We start from the raw sequence: 16189 nt of genomic DNA on the forward strand, positions 1-16189 counted from the left end.
ATATATATATATAGTTCATAGACTTGTGTAATTGATGAGTTTTATACTTGAAACGTGATCAAGTGAGTGATGTTCAAAATGTTCAGATATGAAGAGAAACGTGCTTATTTGGCGTAAATATACATGTTTAATAATATGTAACAGTAGTACTGTGGTTGAGTAGTATGACAAATTGTCTCCTTTTCATTTCAAAGTGATTTGAATATAGACGATAGAAAAAACTTTGCTGTTGCCACTTTTTATTTGGCAATTCATGTTAAAGATGATATGCTTCGCTTACTACATAAACATGATTAATTAATAATAGCTCAGCTTATGATTACTGCTTGTGGGTGCTTTGTTCAGAACTTAGGTTGGGTCAAGTGAAATGAACTATTATGGCGGATGGTTACTGTGTTCTTCAGCCTTGACCCTTCTTTGCTACTGAGTGCTTCTAGAACCACTCAGTTCAATATCCTCTCATATTTAGCCATATTTGCTGGATTTGTTACAAAAGTGCAGTTTCTCTGTATGATATGTTACTGAATTTGATGATGTCCCCTAATGTACTAGTACCTAAACAAACAATATTTACTAAGCGGTGGTTACTCGTAGATACATAAAGTCAAAATAACTAAAAGTTACTAGTTGTAAAACAAGTTTTAACTTATATTTTAAAGTATAGATGTGGTTCTTTTGATAATTGTAACGATGCATTTTCCATTACGCACAACCATGTCTTCTAGATTTCTTGATCTCTTGTCCAAAATATGAAGTTGTCAGAAGTGAGATTCGAACCCACGCCTGGAGAACCAGACTGCGACCTGAACGCAGCGCCTTAGACCGCTCGGCCATCCTGACTTGATACTTACATCGATGAAATTTGTGAAAACCTGTCATAAGCCTAGCTGCTCGCCATAGGAGGCCGAGGTCAACACACTTTTTTTTTCTAACGTCTAAAGCTATCTGCCAGAAAAACATGAAGAAAATGTAGCATATCCAGAACAAAAGATACAAAAAAGGACGCTTTTCTACAATACAATTGACTTCCGCTAGAGGGCCCCAAATCGACCCTGAGCATTTTCTGGCTAACCAAAACGTACCCGCACTTTAATTTACTATCGCGAACTTCATAAAAGTGTGAAACGTCTACTTTGTATAATGAAATCCTGGGTTACGCCTAGCCTGTATGTACCAAGCTTCCAATGTAACAAAATATTACATACAAAAAATTGTAGAAATTGGCTAAATAGACATGATAGCATGTTAGAGGTGCTGGTGCCCTCTAGTCGGCTAACTCCTCTGGCATACTATATCTGTCTACTCAGCCAATTTCTTCTATTTTTTTTAGCAACCTAGGAAGGCTGGTACAGGCTACATGCAATTAGCCTGGTGTCCAGCCTTGTAAGCTCTAGTCCGCTCCCCAAGATCCGCTCCCCGGCTAACATACAATCTGTAGGTAAATGCTGCTAGTAGTCCTCGCTACCACTAAAATGAACTCTCGGTGGAGCCAGACAAGGAACCACCAACAGTACGTTGTTTGACCAGGAACCGGTGTAAGTACTGTACCGGGATGTGCGTTACAGCTGGTCACACCCTATGTGATACCGGATAGAACTTCCTGCAAATTTCGTGGGTCAGACACAGCTAGCCTCTACCAGGCTTCGTGAGACGGCTGGAAAGAGTAAAATTTGACCAAAACAGAGAGACAGCATGCCGATGGAGTTGGTCCGCTTTAGAAGGATTAGAGTACAGTTTGCCGCATCCGAATTTACTCTCTAGCGGACCAACTCCCTTGGCATGTTATCTCTATATAGTATTTGGCCGATCTACTCGTTCCAACCGCCTCCCGAAGCCTGATATAGTCTAAAGGCATAGCCTGTTTGTTACTATGGCTATATAGTATGATCGCTGATTTTGCTGCGGTTTATTTTCGGGGCCGGAGGGGTTGTACATTTGTACCAGTCGCTTAGCGTGTATCTGCTTGAGGATTGTAAGAATATATATTATCATAAATGTGAGCAATTGATTTCCTGTAGCCAGAGTTCAGTGAGTACACTGATCACTGTAAAGACGTCAAACTAGTACGTGTACAATGTCACGTATGCCAGCCCCTAGGAATATCGTGTTGCACATCTGGGGCCCATTAACTCCACTTGTCTTTCACGGTTCAGCCAGCAAGCTAAGTTCTATCTAAAACACGCTGAAGTAGCCGTTAATGTTAAAGTTTGGGTACCAATTGTCTCAAGTTGGTTGCGGCGCGGTCGCATTCATCGTAGGACGTCTTAATGATGTCGCATTGAAAGCAGGTTAAGACAGAACAAACCGCGCGCCGACAAAAATCTCAGTGAAACATGCCACTGCTACTGAATGCCGGTTGTACGACGCATGTACGACTATCCCAAGGAAGGATACCAGCTTGCGATCGTGCGAAGATCGTGCGACGATCGTACGACTTATGTGTAAACATACGGAGCTATAGCTAGTCGTTACTATGTATGCATTGCCTTGTATTACGCAAGTGGTGCTATGGCCTATCCTGGTTGTTATTCTCTACAGGCCGGACTCAGACCTATGAATTCTTACTAGCTAAATGCAAGAACATTCCATCTGGCCTGTCTATCGCCGTCCTTGAAATAAATTAAATCCGGCGGGTAGCTATGACCATGACTCGCTAGCCTGCCGGATGCCAGTCAAATTCTCCGAGTTGATGTTGGAAGCCAAAAATTCTGCTTGCAGTGACCACGGAGTAAAAATTAACAAGGCTGGATCTTGATTGCAGTTCTAACGTTTTGATCAGATATTATAATGGCATGTCCTTTGCTTATAGTACAATGTATCAGTATTCTGACTGTACTTGATTGACCAAGCCTGCTTGGAGGCTATCACAGTCCAGCTTATGGCGTTATTTTTCAAATGAACCAATCATAATGAAGTCATATTTTAGGGAGATTTCGAAAGGAGAAATATACCATACGGTTACCGGTAGAACTTGGTACACATTTTTTTTGTCACAAAAATGTCACAAAACCACGTGTGAAAAAAACCGGACACAACATCTGCTTGGAGATCAGTGAAAGTTGAGATAAGGGACACCTGTGAAACAATTATACTCCTATCAAGGACGTAACAACGACTGTATCCGCTTGTATTACCCTGTTCAAACAACTGAAGTGCTCGATTTAAAAGCCGGCTTGAAACGTGGCGTCAAGTTTCTTTAGTTTGCAGAGTCTCCAAGCAGATGTATGGGTTCGGATTGGTTTACTTACGTCCTAGCGTTATTTTGATCGTGAGTAGAGACTAATAACTCTAAATTTACTACAAAGCATTACAAAATGTATAAAACACGCAGAACACTGCATCTGCTTAGAGATTAAAAATCCGATTAAAAATCCTCTGTTTTCTTGGTATTCCCCAAGCAGAGGTCAAACTTGTTTTGGACGTTTCTTATGCGGTCTCATCCTTTTTGTCGGGCTTTGTACTTTATCAGCTTTCTTTTGGGTATCCTGAAGAAAATCTGACAGAATACATAGCCCGAAAAATCGCCAAAAACGTCCATGATTAAAAACATCCAAACCTCTGCTTGGAGAAAATGTTCTCGGAACCTGAGACCTGAAAACACCCCTGCGTGAGAATGGACTCTCCCGGCGACCCCCGCTGGACCAATCAGAGCTCTCCACGCGCTGGACGCTAGGGTATAAACGCATGCGCCCTAACAGCTGCCCTTTTGCCACGTACTTCCTTCAGGTCCAGTCAGATCTGTCTCCCAGGTACGACTTTTTCACCAAAAATGAAGGTTTTCGCCGCAATTTTCGCCACTTTCGTGGCCCTGTCCTTGGCAGGAGACTACACAGAAGAGGAAGACGTCCTGGTTTTGACCAACGACAACTTCGAGAAGGCGATAGAGGAGTTTGAAAACATCCTCGTCGAGTTTTGTAAGTATGGACTCCATCACCGAGCATGGTTGTCGTGTTAGCTCTAAAAACTAACTATTTTGGTAAAACGTAAAAGTATCTAAGTATATTACATGTTTCCAGCAACATTTAGGGTGTTGCAGGGTGTTTTTCTGCACGTAAATCCTTTTAAAAGTGATCCATATGGCTACAGTACACCCAAGTTGTGGGGGAGGTGGTTTCGACATCAAACTTGTTACACGTCATGCTTTAGAAGAGCCCGATTTTTTTTCTACGTGACACACGTGAAATGATTAATTTAGTATGCTCATCTCAGCACGATTTTCTAGAAAATATCCTATTATTAGCCTAAATTGTACGAAATTCCACGAAAATTTTGGTCATAAAACAGTATTTTAGACAACGAGGAAACATCTTGTGCATGTGACGATTTCTCCAGCACCTAAAATTATCTATCATACGGTAAAGTACCGGGTATGCTATGCTCGATTTTGTTGAATGTTAACTCGAAGATTTTAAAGATACTGTACGTGTCTCATTGTTATGTCTAGCAGGCCATTATATCATAGAAGCAGAGAAAAAATATGGCTGCAGAAAGATAATTGTTCATCCTGAATTGTGAAGCAACCTTTCTGGTAGTAGTGCTGAGATTGTCATGTCATTTGGGTCCATTCTGAAGAGACATAATTATAATAGAAACTAGAAACGGGCACAAAATTCTGTCATACTTAACTGTAAAGTTGATGATAACCGTAGAATTATATGTAGACTCGAATGCAAAATTATAACTGAAATATAATGTTAAAATGTTGAAAAATGGGTAACCATGTAAAATGAGTGTCCGAAAGTTTTCAAAAGTGAAATTGTGCTATTTTTCATAACGACTATGCTTTCCTTCGAATAAAAAAAAGTAACTACATTTTTGTGTAAAACAAAGGGCTGTGACTAAGACAAAGGAAATTCCTTCTGATAGCGGTGCACATGTTTGTTGTACGCTAGAACCCGTCCACGTGTCGAGGTTTGGGCGTACAGTGTGTACGTGTCAGCCCTGTATCCTGTTTACCCTTTGGCAGGTGTGTTTGCAACCTCCAAGCCGTCAACAAGGTCCAACATGCGAGCATGTGATCTAGGGGAGGTCTGATTGGCCGCGAGAAAGAGTCTCTAAAAGTTAGAGTACGTGGAATATTGGTGGGAATTGTACCACATGGTTAAATGTACAGGAATTTAAACACTTATCAGGGTTCTTGTACTAAACAAACACCATTATGATGAGAAAGATTACAGTAGTAAAGGAACAAAGGAGCTACATGGTAAAATGAAGTCAAGACTTAAAAGAACAAAAGAGCTACATTCAATGATACCAAAAATGAAAGATTTCAAATGGTTTTGTCACTTCCACATGTTTTAAAATTTGAAGACTAAAGATTTTTTTTAATTTCCATGTTTTTTGAGAATTTTCATTGTCATTTCCTGTATATTGAGACCTTTGAACCTAGAAGCTTTTCCAAAAATAGCTCAACAATTGGAAAATTTGAAAAGGCAAAATGTCATATTAAGGCCACATCCTACTTGTATTCACCCAGGACATGAACATGGTTTTCTGAAATACTTTTCAAAAGTACTATGAAACCCAGCCCCTTAGTAATAAACTGTTGTATGTTTGCCTTGTTCCAGATGTGCCGTGGTGTAGAAACTGCATATTCCATGTAACATGCACCATTGCAGGTTTGCAGAAAAAAAGGTCATTTCGAGCCCTTCGTAATTAACTGTTGGACGAATTTTGTCTCGTTCCAGATGCGCCGTGGTGTGGACACTGCAAGGCGCTGGCTCCAGAGTACGCCAAGGCCGCGGGAAGTCTGAAGGAGAAGGAGTCGGCCATCAAGCTGGCCAAGGTGGACGCCACCGTGGAGTCCGACATCGCTCAGAAGTTCGAAGTACGTGGCTACCCCACCATGAAGTTCTTCCGCAACGGCAAGCCCATGGACTACGGCGGTGAGTTTTCTACAATATACTTACTTACTTTCTACAGCATATCATAGGGAAAAGGGGGTTATATCAGTGAAACAGTGGTGTTAAAGGGGCATTATGGAACATTTTTGCACCAAGAATTGAAATATTTAAAGAACAATTAAGCCCATGGGCTATGCCGGTAAGTTTTCTACACTGTATTATGTGTAGTGTACGATGGGAAAGGGTATGACAGTGAAGTAAAGAGGCAGCTGTTAAACACACTCATATTACATAAGGTGGCACATCCACTTCCTGATTTGAGGTGCATTGGGAGGGAATTCAGGAAGTGGAGGATAGTACTTCCCGGAAGTCTCGGGTTTCTTGTTTTGATCAGTTTTTTTTCCCTCCCTTATTGAGTTATTCATGAAGCCAACTACTTTGTTAGTTTTTGTCCTTAGATAATTATATATATCAAATTCTATCCAATAGCCTTTAGGAATAAGGGGTTAATATTTAAGAATTCATCCAATAGCTTTTAGAAATTAGGGATTAAAATTCAAGAATTCAGGAAGCCAAGGATTGCATACTTCCAGCAGTCTAAAATCTCCGGTTTGTTGTTTTGATGATGATGAGTTTTGTTTTTGTTTTTCCTGCAGGCGGTCGCCAGGCTGACCAGATCGTGACGTGGCTGGAGAAGAAGACCGGTCCCCCCGCCGCCAACCTGGAGTCCGCCGAGGCTGCCGAGAAACTGAAGGAGGACAATGAAGTCCTGGTCGTTGGCTTCTTCAAGGTGAGAACGAACATCTGTACAGGTTTTGAAACATTACTTACTTCCTACTTTCAGATTGCTGTCAAAACTGGCTGTTTATTTTAAAATAAAAGGCAAGCAGTTAGCCAGGCCACCTGTACAGGGTTTGCTTACATTTTGTGTATGTCTTTGATGACTGCATAATCATTTACTTTCAGAGATTTGAAGAATCCGATGTGATTTCAGGATGGCAAAACATAGACTATTTCTTAGAATATTGTCCCAAAATATGCTACTTTTTTTTGGTACCACCAATGAATAGCTAGAACCAGCATAAAAGAATGATGAAACAATTCATAATGAATTTTTTAAATTGAAAAAGCAATTAGCCTTCGGGCATGATTTTGCGAATAAAGTTTCTATTAACCTTAAAACTTGCCAGCAAATTGCATCTCGCACGTGAGTATTTCTAGCCCTGCAGGGCAATTCAAGTTCCAAGGTCAAATACATGTATTTGACATATCCCAAAATTTGGTTTCCTAGTGGAGGTTACAGTTGGGTCATATGTAAATCTTAAACCAAATCAGATCAAAACCTTCTCCTTGCTGCCTAACTTGATAACAAGTACAAATTTGTTGTCAAATGGCTGCCTTAGCATGCTGAAGGTTAATTTGAAAGTGATGTTTTGTCTTCCAGGACCAAGAGAGCGACGCTGCCAAGGCGTTCCTGGAAGTGGCCAGGTCTGATGACGAGACGACCTTCGCTATCACGTCCACAGACGAAGTCTTCGAAAAGCTGGAGGGCAAAGATGGAGGTGTCGTCTTGTTCAAGAAGGTACAGACACGCTCAAACCTATAGTACAGTTGTTCAAACATTCCCCATGATTCCTAACCTGTAACCAATAGAGAATTGATAGCCAAGGAACTGCAGTAGCTCTGTGTGCTAAACATTAGAATAACTTATTCTTACAGTGCTTATCTACGTGCGTTTTTATGAGTGTTTCTTTCCAAAAGTATTTGATGGGTGGCACTGGTTTAAGCTAAGTTTGTATGTGTCTTGTCCTCAGCAGCATGGAATGGAAGTGAGTGGACAGAGATTCAGTTGAGAAACAGGGTTGTTACCTAGTATGTGTTGGGTCGAAGGAAGTGGTATTAGACTTAACACTCAGGAATTTAATTATGGTATGGAACATAAACCATGTTGTAATACCACAGTGAGTAATATCATACTTTCCAGAAGTCTAAAATCTTTGATTTCTTGTTCCAACAGTTTGACGAAGGGCGTAACGACTATGAGGGAGACATCGCTGAGGAGGAGCTGAAGCAGTTCATCAAAGGCAATAGCCTGCCACTGGTGGTGGAGTTCACAGAATCGGTACATGGTCTACATCTGTCTCTAACTACAGATATAGGGGCTAATATTTAACACAGCCTCAAAATAAGGGCACACAATGCTTTAAGAGGTTTTGCTGAGGGCAGTTCCTGTTTTTTGCTGTGGGGAACACTTTTTTCTTTGACATAAAACGAAAACGAGTGCAGTGACTTTAGTATTTCAGCTCTGCAGAACATCTAAGAGAAAATTAACCTTAAGTTTCTATCACTAGGAATAAGGAATGAGGAAAAGCTGTATAAAAAGTATTTTTTTAAATTATTTTCATCACAACATCTAGATTTTGCTTGGTTGTCTTAATTCTTGTATTGGCCATCTTCTGAACTATGCATGTGGTTTTGTGCATTTTGCATTTTTTTTATAAGAAATACTCTGAAAGATATAAACCATGTAATCCTAAACTATTGGTGCAAAAGAGTATTCTTTCATTCTTTCCTCTGGTGTAAAACTAGTTTTTTGATATGTCACCTGTTATAGCTTGTTTATAGTATAATGTTGATTAATAACTGTTTCCATTATGTCAATTGTAGACCGCCCAGAAGGTTTTCGGTGGTGAAGTGAAGAACCACAACCTCCTGTTCATCAGTAAGGACCACGAGAACTTTGACAGCATCTTGGAACAGTTCAAGGGCGCTGCTGCCGACTTCAAGGGCAAGGTATGGGAAGATGATTTCTATCTGTACAAAATGTCTTGTTAACAGTGACAATATGTGTCACTTCTGTAAGATCCTGGGCATACAAGTCATACATTCACGATATGATCAAAAATCTTTTTGCATTCTTGTGATAGGAATGCTTATGGCTTGTAAAATTCAACGATCTGAAAAGGTTGCCTTATATCGTAGGCAGTGATTCATTCTGTCTTGAAAGTTTTACAGCATCAATTATTTTACAAAAGCCAGTTGGATTTTTTACAGTTAAAAGTACAAACTGTTTTTCTACCCTGCAAGCTTTTTCTTTCCTTTCCTTTTCTTCTCTCCTCTTTCTTTTTCATCTCTCCTCTCCCCTCTCCCTTCTTTTCTCTAATCTCCCCTCTTTTCTCTTTCTTTCTCTCTGACAAGACTTTCCCAGGGTTTATATCACACAATCCCTATGTTAACACTATCACAAGCTACAATGCTGTATTTTTTTGGTCTCCTCCCACCCAGGTTTTGTTTATCTACATCAACGTTGACAACGAGGACCACGCCCGTATCCTGGAGTTCTTCGGTCTGAACAAGGACGAGTGTCCGCAGGTCCGGCTCATTTCTCTGGATGAGGACATGACCAAGTACAAGCCTGAGACGGAGGAGATCACCACAGACAACATGAAGGCCTTTGTGCAGGGATTCATCGACAAGACAATTAAGGTAGGCTGCCACACAATCTTACATTTAAGAAATAAAGACTAAGCTTTAACTTCCAACACTTAGATTACAGAATTGGGACTTACCCCAAATTTTTGGTTGACTCCATCAACCTCACGGAATGGACCCGTCTACTCTCCGAGTCAACCGAAGATTAGGGGGAAGTCCCAATTCTGTAATCTAAGTGTTGGAAGTTAAAGCTTAGTCTTTATTTCGTAATGACTTGTACCAACACAAATGAACTTTCATGCCAACTTACATTTAACTTAGGATATACATTCTGTACCTCTGTTCAGGTTGGTAGAAGTACCCTTCGGTGTAACACACCAGGTTTGCAGGCACATGTCATAGCGGCAGCCAGCTATATTATTATGACCTTTGCACTGTAACCATTGTTTAAGGCTATCTAGTGATGATACCCCTACTGTTCTTACATAAGTTAGTGTCAGCATGTTCCACCCTAGGCAGGAAAAAAAGATTTTTTGGATAACTCTGGTACTTGCAGGTACGACTGCATTGTTGAAATAATTTCCAATCTAAATATTAACTACATGTAGTAGTCATGTCCTGCCAAAAACATTTCCTGAAATTACTATACAGAATTTTAGCAAAATTGCTAAAACCACATTTAATATCTTTGTGTAGACAAAATTCTGTATCGGTATAGCCAGTATAAATGCCCTTCGGCGTAACACACCAGCTTCACAGGCACGTGGCGCGGCGGTAGTTGGCCACATTACACCAAATGACTTGTTACACCTAACCCTTGAACATCTAACTCTAGAAACATCTAACTCTAACTCTGGTTGACTGGAATATCAGATGCGCCTAAGATTAAACATTGTTCTTTTTGTTTGTCTTTTGTAGCCTTTCTTGATGAGCCAGGATGTTCCAGAGGACTGGGATAAGGAGGGAGTGAAGGTTCTTGTGGGGAAGAACTTTGCTGAGGTTGCGTTGGATGAGAACAAGGCCGTGCTGGTTGAGTTCTGTAAGTTCAACTTTTTTTTTTTACATGTCCTGCTTTCTTCCTACAAACTGAACACATCTTAAACTCTAAGTAAAGATAAAGCAGGCATCCTCAACTGAATTGAAGCATATATATGTACTTTTTCAAGTAGCTACTTCTGCAGCTTTGTAAAGATTCAAAACCCTAGATTTAAAATTGGCACTGTCTTGTGAGGAAAGTCATGTCACATAAAAGATTAATGCACAAATTCTACAGTGAAGTGGAAAAGGAGTAAGATTGAAAAATGACTCACTACAAACCTTAAAATGTTTAATTTCTAGATATGTGGTTTCACAATTATCCCTCCATCAGGAATTCATGACACTGCAGTTTCCTATGTAGTACGTACAAATGTATATCATTTTGCCACCAACTATAAACCTCCTTTTCTATTGTTATATGAAGTTCCCATAAAATAAATTTACGGTTACTGGGTATCAAAAACACATCATTCTATCATTTCCAGATGCGCCTTGGTGCGGACACTGCAAGCAGCTGGCCCCCATCTACGACGAGCTGGGTGAGAAGTTCAAGGACAGTGAGGACATTGTCGTCGCCAAGATGGACTCCACGGCGAACGAAGTGGAAGATGTTAAAATCCAGAGCTTCCCCACCATCAAGTATTTCCCCAAAGGAAAAGATTCCCAGGTCAGAAAATTGGGAGAGGTTCATTCATTGATAGATGTATCTCGTTTTTTTGTGGCTGAAAATATTTTTGGGTTGCCAAGTTGTAGGTTTGTGTCTCTGTCCTAATAGCTTTGTATATGTAGCGTGGTAGGTGGGAGGTAATTCTGACAGGTGATTGATGGGGTGCTCATGCCTGAAGTTGCCCCAGCACCTGCTGGGTGTGAGTGAGTGGTATTTGGAGGAAATCAGGAAGTGGTGTACACATGTAAATTAATAGTCCTTATTAAAGTATATCATACAGTCCCCTTTATTGTAAAATTTCTAGTTATTTTTCTTCAATTCAATTCAATTACAAAACGTTTGTATGTATGTACAGTATTTAAGCTTAATTAGGTTGAAAAAAATGGTTCTGCAGTGGTCGAAATACTTTTTTTCAGTGCTCTGCAATATTGCAGAAGACTCAAAATTTTGTTCTGCAATTTGGAAATACTGTCTGCAAATACACAAGACTCTATACTACAATGTTGCAAGTTTATAAGCATGAACTATTGATTGATATGCAAATTAGTGAAGACAAATTTTTGGAAGTCCTAAAGGAAACAAAAGATAAACAAGTCAAGACAAGGTTGATGTAAATTAGTGAAGAAGCTCCTGTTGTTTCAGAACAAGAGCTTAAGTGTTGTCTGTCCTTGGGGCCAAGAGCACCAAATCCCAAGTGCCAATTTTTCCTGTTGCAAAATTGCAGATTGTATAAACTTTTCTTCTGCAATGTTGAAAATCTATCTGCAGATTGCAGACTGCAGACAGGTATTTCGAACACTGTTCTGTAAAGAAGTGGCTACAGCATATTGCCCTAATCATGCTTTTTTGTTAATGACAGGTTGTTGATTACAACGGGGAGCGGACATTAGAGGCCATGGCAAAGTTCCTAGAATCAGGCGGCAAAGAGGGAGCAGGGCCAAGTGATGAGGTAAGACATGGTTATGCTTTATTAAACTTAACAAATGTGCTTGACTTATATCAAATTCACATACTGCTTGGGAATGGAGAGTCAGTCAAATCTAACAACTATGCCCAGAGGTAAAAAAAAAAATAGCTCATAGCTGTATTCCTTAGTGCAGTACCTACATGCATTACTGAGACTGTACCCTTTGATATAAACAAAATACTGTAATTTGTGAAACTTTTGTGCTTTTAACTCATGGGATTTTTTCATGTTACAAATTCGCAGTTTAAACAATTCTGTAGTAGTCATACAACTTACACAAGTTACAAGAAAGACACATTTGCGGTGAGCTGAATTCGCAGTAGCGAGGTCAGGGCAAAAGTGTGTACCTAAACCATTGCAAAGGTTTCACGATTTACAGTACATGTACAGTAGCATCATTTAATACTGGTCTATAAATTGAATACTGACTGAGCTAACTAACAAGGTCCTAAAACTTAGCAAACTAGGAATAGCTACTAACCCTTAACATTTAGTTCTTGGTTCTCTCGAGTTATTAGTGTATGTATGTCAGGGAGGAGGCCTGAACAGCCCCTGACAGCAAGGTAGTGTGTTCCTTAGGCTACATGTGAACTCACCATAACCAAACTGTGTCTTCAAAGACATTCAAAGTCTAATACTGGATAAATTACAGAAATTACTACTGGACATTCGGAGTGACTTCCGTCACTCTTCTTCAGTGTCGCTAGAAACAGTAAAATTCACTAACCTTCGTCAACAAACCAAGTGTATTTTATCCTTAATAACACTAATCAAATTTCAAACCCGTACTTTGGGAATGGCTTTCTGACTTGTCCCTACGTTATTTTGTATTTAAAAGGAGGAAGGTGATGAGGAATTCGAAGGTGATGAGGAATTTGGAGACGGCGAATTTGATGATTTTGATGAGCAAGACGAAGATCTAGATTGGGTTAGTGTAGAATTTGTTGCCTAGCAACGGGTCACCTGTCCAGGTTGTCCTCTGCACTGCATGTCTTTCCTGATTGGTTGAGAAGTAGGGTAGTGCGTGGTGTGGTTACCATGGCAACTAATGATATGCGTGTGTCACTAACATTACTGCCTGGGCCTAGATGTCACTACTAACAAGTAACAACACATTGGAGACTGGTGTTACGTGGTGCTAAATGGTTGTTTAACGTGGTGCTAACATGCTTCCGTATAGCAAAACATAATATTGTAATATTGTACAATGCTTCTGTTCGGCACTTATAATACGAAAAGGGGCATACAAATGTAGCAGATTCTTTACTTATTTTATTTTAGAACAGAAAAAAAGATATCCAGTGAGGTTGTGGCAAAGAAATGCTTGTAAAATCTATGGTGAATTTAAGTTTTTTTTCTTCCCCAAGCCTTCTGTCAGATTCATGCAAAAGCACTGTGACTCCAGAGAACAACAACACTAACACTAACATGAACAGTCATGTATTATTTCTGATTTACTGGCATACAATATCATCACAACTGACAAAAGTTAATTACTATTTAATAATACAAAACCTTATTTGAAGAACAAAACTTGAAAATTGCTATACTGTACTTGTAGTTACAAATGAGATAGATTAATGCAATGACCAAATGATTTGTTGGAGGAATATATCCCCTTAATGTATTCCAAAAAGACTATGTAAACTGATTGTAATGATTCAGAAGCATTCAACATGCAGTTGCTTAACACTGTATACATATAAGAGGGTCTGCATGGGGGGTAGTGATTACGAATTACGCGAAATTTTTGCCGCCTATTACGAATTACGTTAAAGTCTCAGAGCTGATTACGACTTTACGATTTGCGGCTAATGTCCAATTACGAATTACGTTGATTTTTGCGGAGGCTGCCTACGAATTACGAAGTCTAAAACGGCCTGATTACGCCTTACAAAAAAGGGCTTACAGACCCTCATATAAGCCCATTTGGGCTGGGCGATGTGAAGTTGCAAGACGCAATAATAAACTTTCATTCATCCATTCATATGAGAACCTTATTCGACACAACAACATATAGTTCTGCTTTCTTTACTAACCTTTTTTTTACTTCAGTAGTTTCTCCAGATTTCCTGTCCTCGACTCTGAATTATTTTCAGTTCAGGATTCTCAGTCCTTCCTCTCTACAAAATAGACTGTAGAAGAATGATGTGAGAATAAGGAATCGCCAAAAAGCAGTTACTCAAGCAACTGGATATGATTTTGGAAACGTCAAAATCATATCAAAATCATGACATTTCCAAACTCATATCCAGTTGCTTGAGTACAGTAACCGTTTTTTGGCGTATCGTATTACCTGGATGTCTAACCTTCATCGACGTAACGAGAATGAAGATTGTTTCCAAGCAGGTAAGACTAACTAACGACATCTCTGTATGTCTCTTCAGGAACTTGAAGAGGCAGAAGACGCAGATGCAGATGCAGAGGGAACAAAGGACGAACTCTGAGCCCCTCACCACCTCCAGTCACCAGCTGTGCAGCTCCAGTCATTCCCTGTACCCACCACTCCCCAGCGCCCCCTTCCAACACCGCGACGAACTGCACCCCCCATCCCTCTGCTGCTGGTCTAGTCTTATGTTGCACACACACTGACACACACACACACTGTCATCAACAGCAGAGGGATTGGCTGTGCACTTCGTCTGGCAGCAACTGGGTTTGGATTAGCTACGTTTCCGCACGCTTTTTGCTCCACGTGACTTTTGTGCAGTAAAACATGGGGGAAAAGGCAGTGTCATGGTACTGTACTCGGTTTTAGCTGTGAGAGATTATATAAGAATGATGATAATAATAATAATAATACTGTGTTCTGTTCAATTTCTGCTTTAACAACTTGATACTAGACAGTTTGATTCTGGGGAAAGATGTACGTAATGAGGCATTTTGTCAATTCCCATGAAATAATAGATATGCTTTAGGATAGGAAATGCTAGCTTTTGGAGTATATTTCTACGTCAATTATTAAGAATGTCACCCTTGTGTCATTACAGAATAAGTATATAAGATGTATAGTGAAGATACCCTTATGGGAATATGTAACATGCCAGGAATTTAGGCATGTGATTCTGACTTCCAGACTGTTTAATTGTTTCGTTTGGTGCCGTTATTTTGAACAAAGCACTTCTTATGTAAGTGAGAGCTTGCGTTTGTGTGATGTTCACTGTTGTAACGTTACAGTTATAAGATATAGACGACCTTTGGCGTAATTTAAAAGAGTACAGTTCTAAGTGCCATGCAATTGTTCTGTCCAGGCGTTCTGCCCAGTGGTGAGTAGTATATGCTGAAGAGTCCAGGTCACATTTGGTGGGAGGACCCTGGACAATACAAAGAGGTTATGTTCCCAGTTTTAATCACCCCCCCCTGCCCTCTAGATAGGTGAAGGAATATAATTTTGTTGTCAAAGATTTGTTATAGAAAAAAATTCATATGGTGGTGAGAAGCCAATAACGGGAGTAAAATGGACGAAATGTGTTCATCCTTTAATGTTGTTTACCTTAATATATATTATTTTATTACATGTGTATATTGATTTGATTATATGGATGACATCCGTGTGCGCATGAATATTCGTCCCTTTCCTAAAAATAAAAGTTTTTGACCATACTGTAAATCGTAGAACGTATGTCGTATGTTGCAAAAAAAAAAAACTATTGGAAAACGATACTAATGTCATAGAATGCCAAAATTCAGGAAAAGAAGAAAATGTGAAGAAACGAAAATGAAGAGCGTATTATTATTCGCTATACCATACTCTGTGTTCAGTCACTTGTTCAACCTTTATGACCACGTAGATAACATAATGAAGGGAACTTTTCTTTTGGCCAAACATTTTTTCTATTTCGCATCAGTTTTATGGGTTCTCAAAGGATGTCATCCATATAATCAAATCAACATGGCCTAAACAACATGAACAACGCACAAGATAGTGGTGAGCAAATCTAGATTCCCCAGGTGATACTACATACCAAGTGACAGATTGGTAACCTTTCAACACAAATACTTGTGGCTTTAGTGGCGTCTGTGTGGTGTAGTGGATAGAGCGTCCGACTGTCAAGCAAGAAGACCCAGGTTCAATCCCCAGGGTTGGACCCAGACATGTCCGGACTTGCACCCAGACGTTGTGCCCTTGGGAAAGGCACTTAACACGCATTTCCCCCCTCAGTTAGAGGGTTCCTGGGCCCTACTAGGGTTTGGGTTGGCGTTAGGAAGAACATCCAGCCGTAAAAATCTTGCTTTTAAAAA

General features: G+C 39.9%; 1 protein-coding gene and 1 non-coding gene across 3 annotated transcripts; one reads left to right on the top strand and one right to left on the bottom strand.

The window, feature by feature from the left end:
* Positions 1 to 756: 756 nt before the first annotated feature.
* Positions 757 to 840, bottom strand: Trnal-cag. The gene has a single exon. It is a non-coding gene; the product is annotated as a tRNA-Leu (tRNA).
* A 2842-nt stretch (positions 841 to 3682) lies between these two features.
* LOC109462802 (protein disulfide-isomerase-like) lies at positions 3683 to 15409 on the top strand. Of its 2 annotated transcripts, XM_019759415.1 has the most exons (12): positions 3683 to 3914; positions 5688 to 5885; positions 6500 to 6633; positions 7288 to 7425; positions 7861 to 7965; positions 8511 to 8636; positions 9129 to 9329; positions 10194 to 10314; positions 10799 to 10980; positions 11840 to 11929; positions 12786 to 12875; positions 14335 to 15409. In XM_019759415.1, exons 1-12 carry the CDS (start codon positions 3770 to 3772, stop codon positions 14392 to 14394), a joined length of 1590 nt encoding a protein of 529 aa, XP_019614974.1. In that variant the 5' UTR covers positions 3683 to 3769; the 3' UTR covers positions 14395 to 15409. The 2 variants fall into 2 exon arrangements, with proteins under 2 accessions (XP_019614974.1, XP_019614975.1); XM_019759416.1 differs by lacking the exon at positions 12786 to 12875.
* The last annotated feature ends 780 nt before the right edge of the window (positions 15410 to 16189 follow it).

This window comes from Branchiostoma belcheri, unplaced genomic scaffold (genome assembly GCF_001625305.1).
Source record: "Branchiostoma belcheri isolate BF01 breed outbred unplaced genomic scaffold, Haploidv18h27 scaffold12, whole genome shotgun sequence".
Classification (NCBI taxonomy): domain Eukaryota; kingdom Metazoa; phylum Chordata; class Leptocardii; order Amphioxiformes; family Branchiostomatidae; genus Branchiostoma; species Branchiostoma belcheri.

Excerpts from the sequence above, each read along its gene's own strand:
- LOC109462802 (XM_019759415.1), top strand. The coding sequence starts at position 3,770 with ATGAAGGTTTTCGCCGCAATTTTCGCCACTTTCGTGGCCCTGTCCTTG. Across the intron at positions 6,634-7,287 it reads TGGTCGTTGGCTTCTTCAAG|GACCAAGAGAGCGACGCTGC; the intron begins GTGAGAACGAAC and ends TTTGTCTTCCAG. Across the intron at positions 8,637-9,128 it reads CTGCCGACTTCAAGGGCAAG|GTTTTGTTTATCTACATCAA; the intron begins GTATGGGAAGAT and ends CCTCCCACCCAG.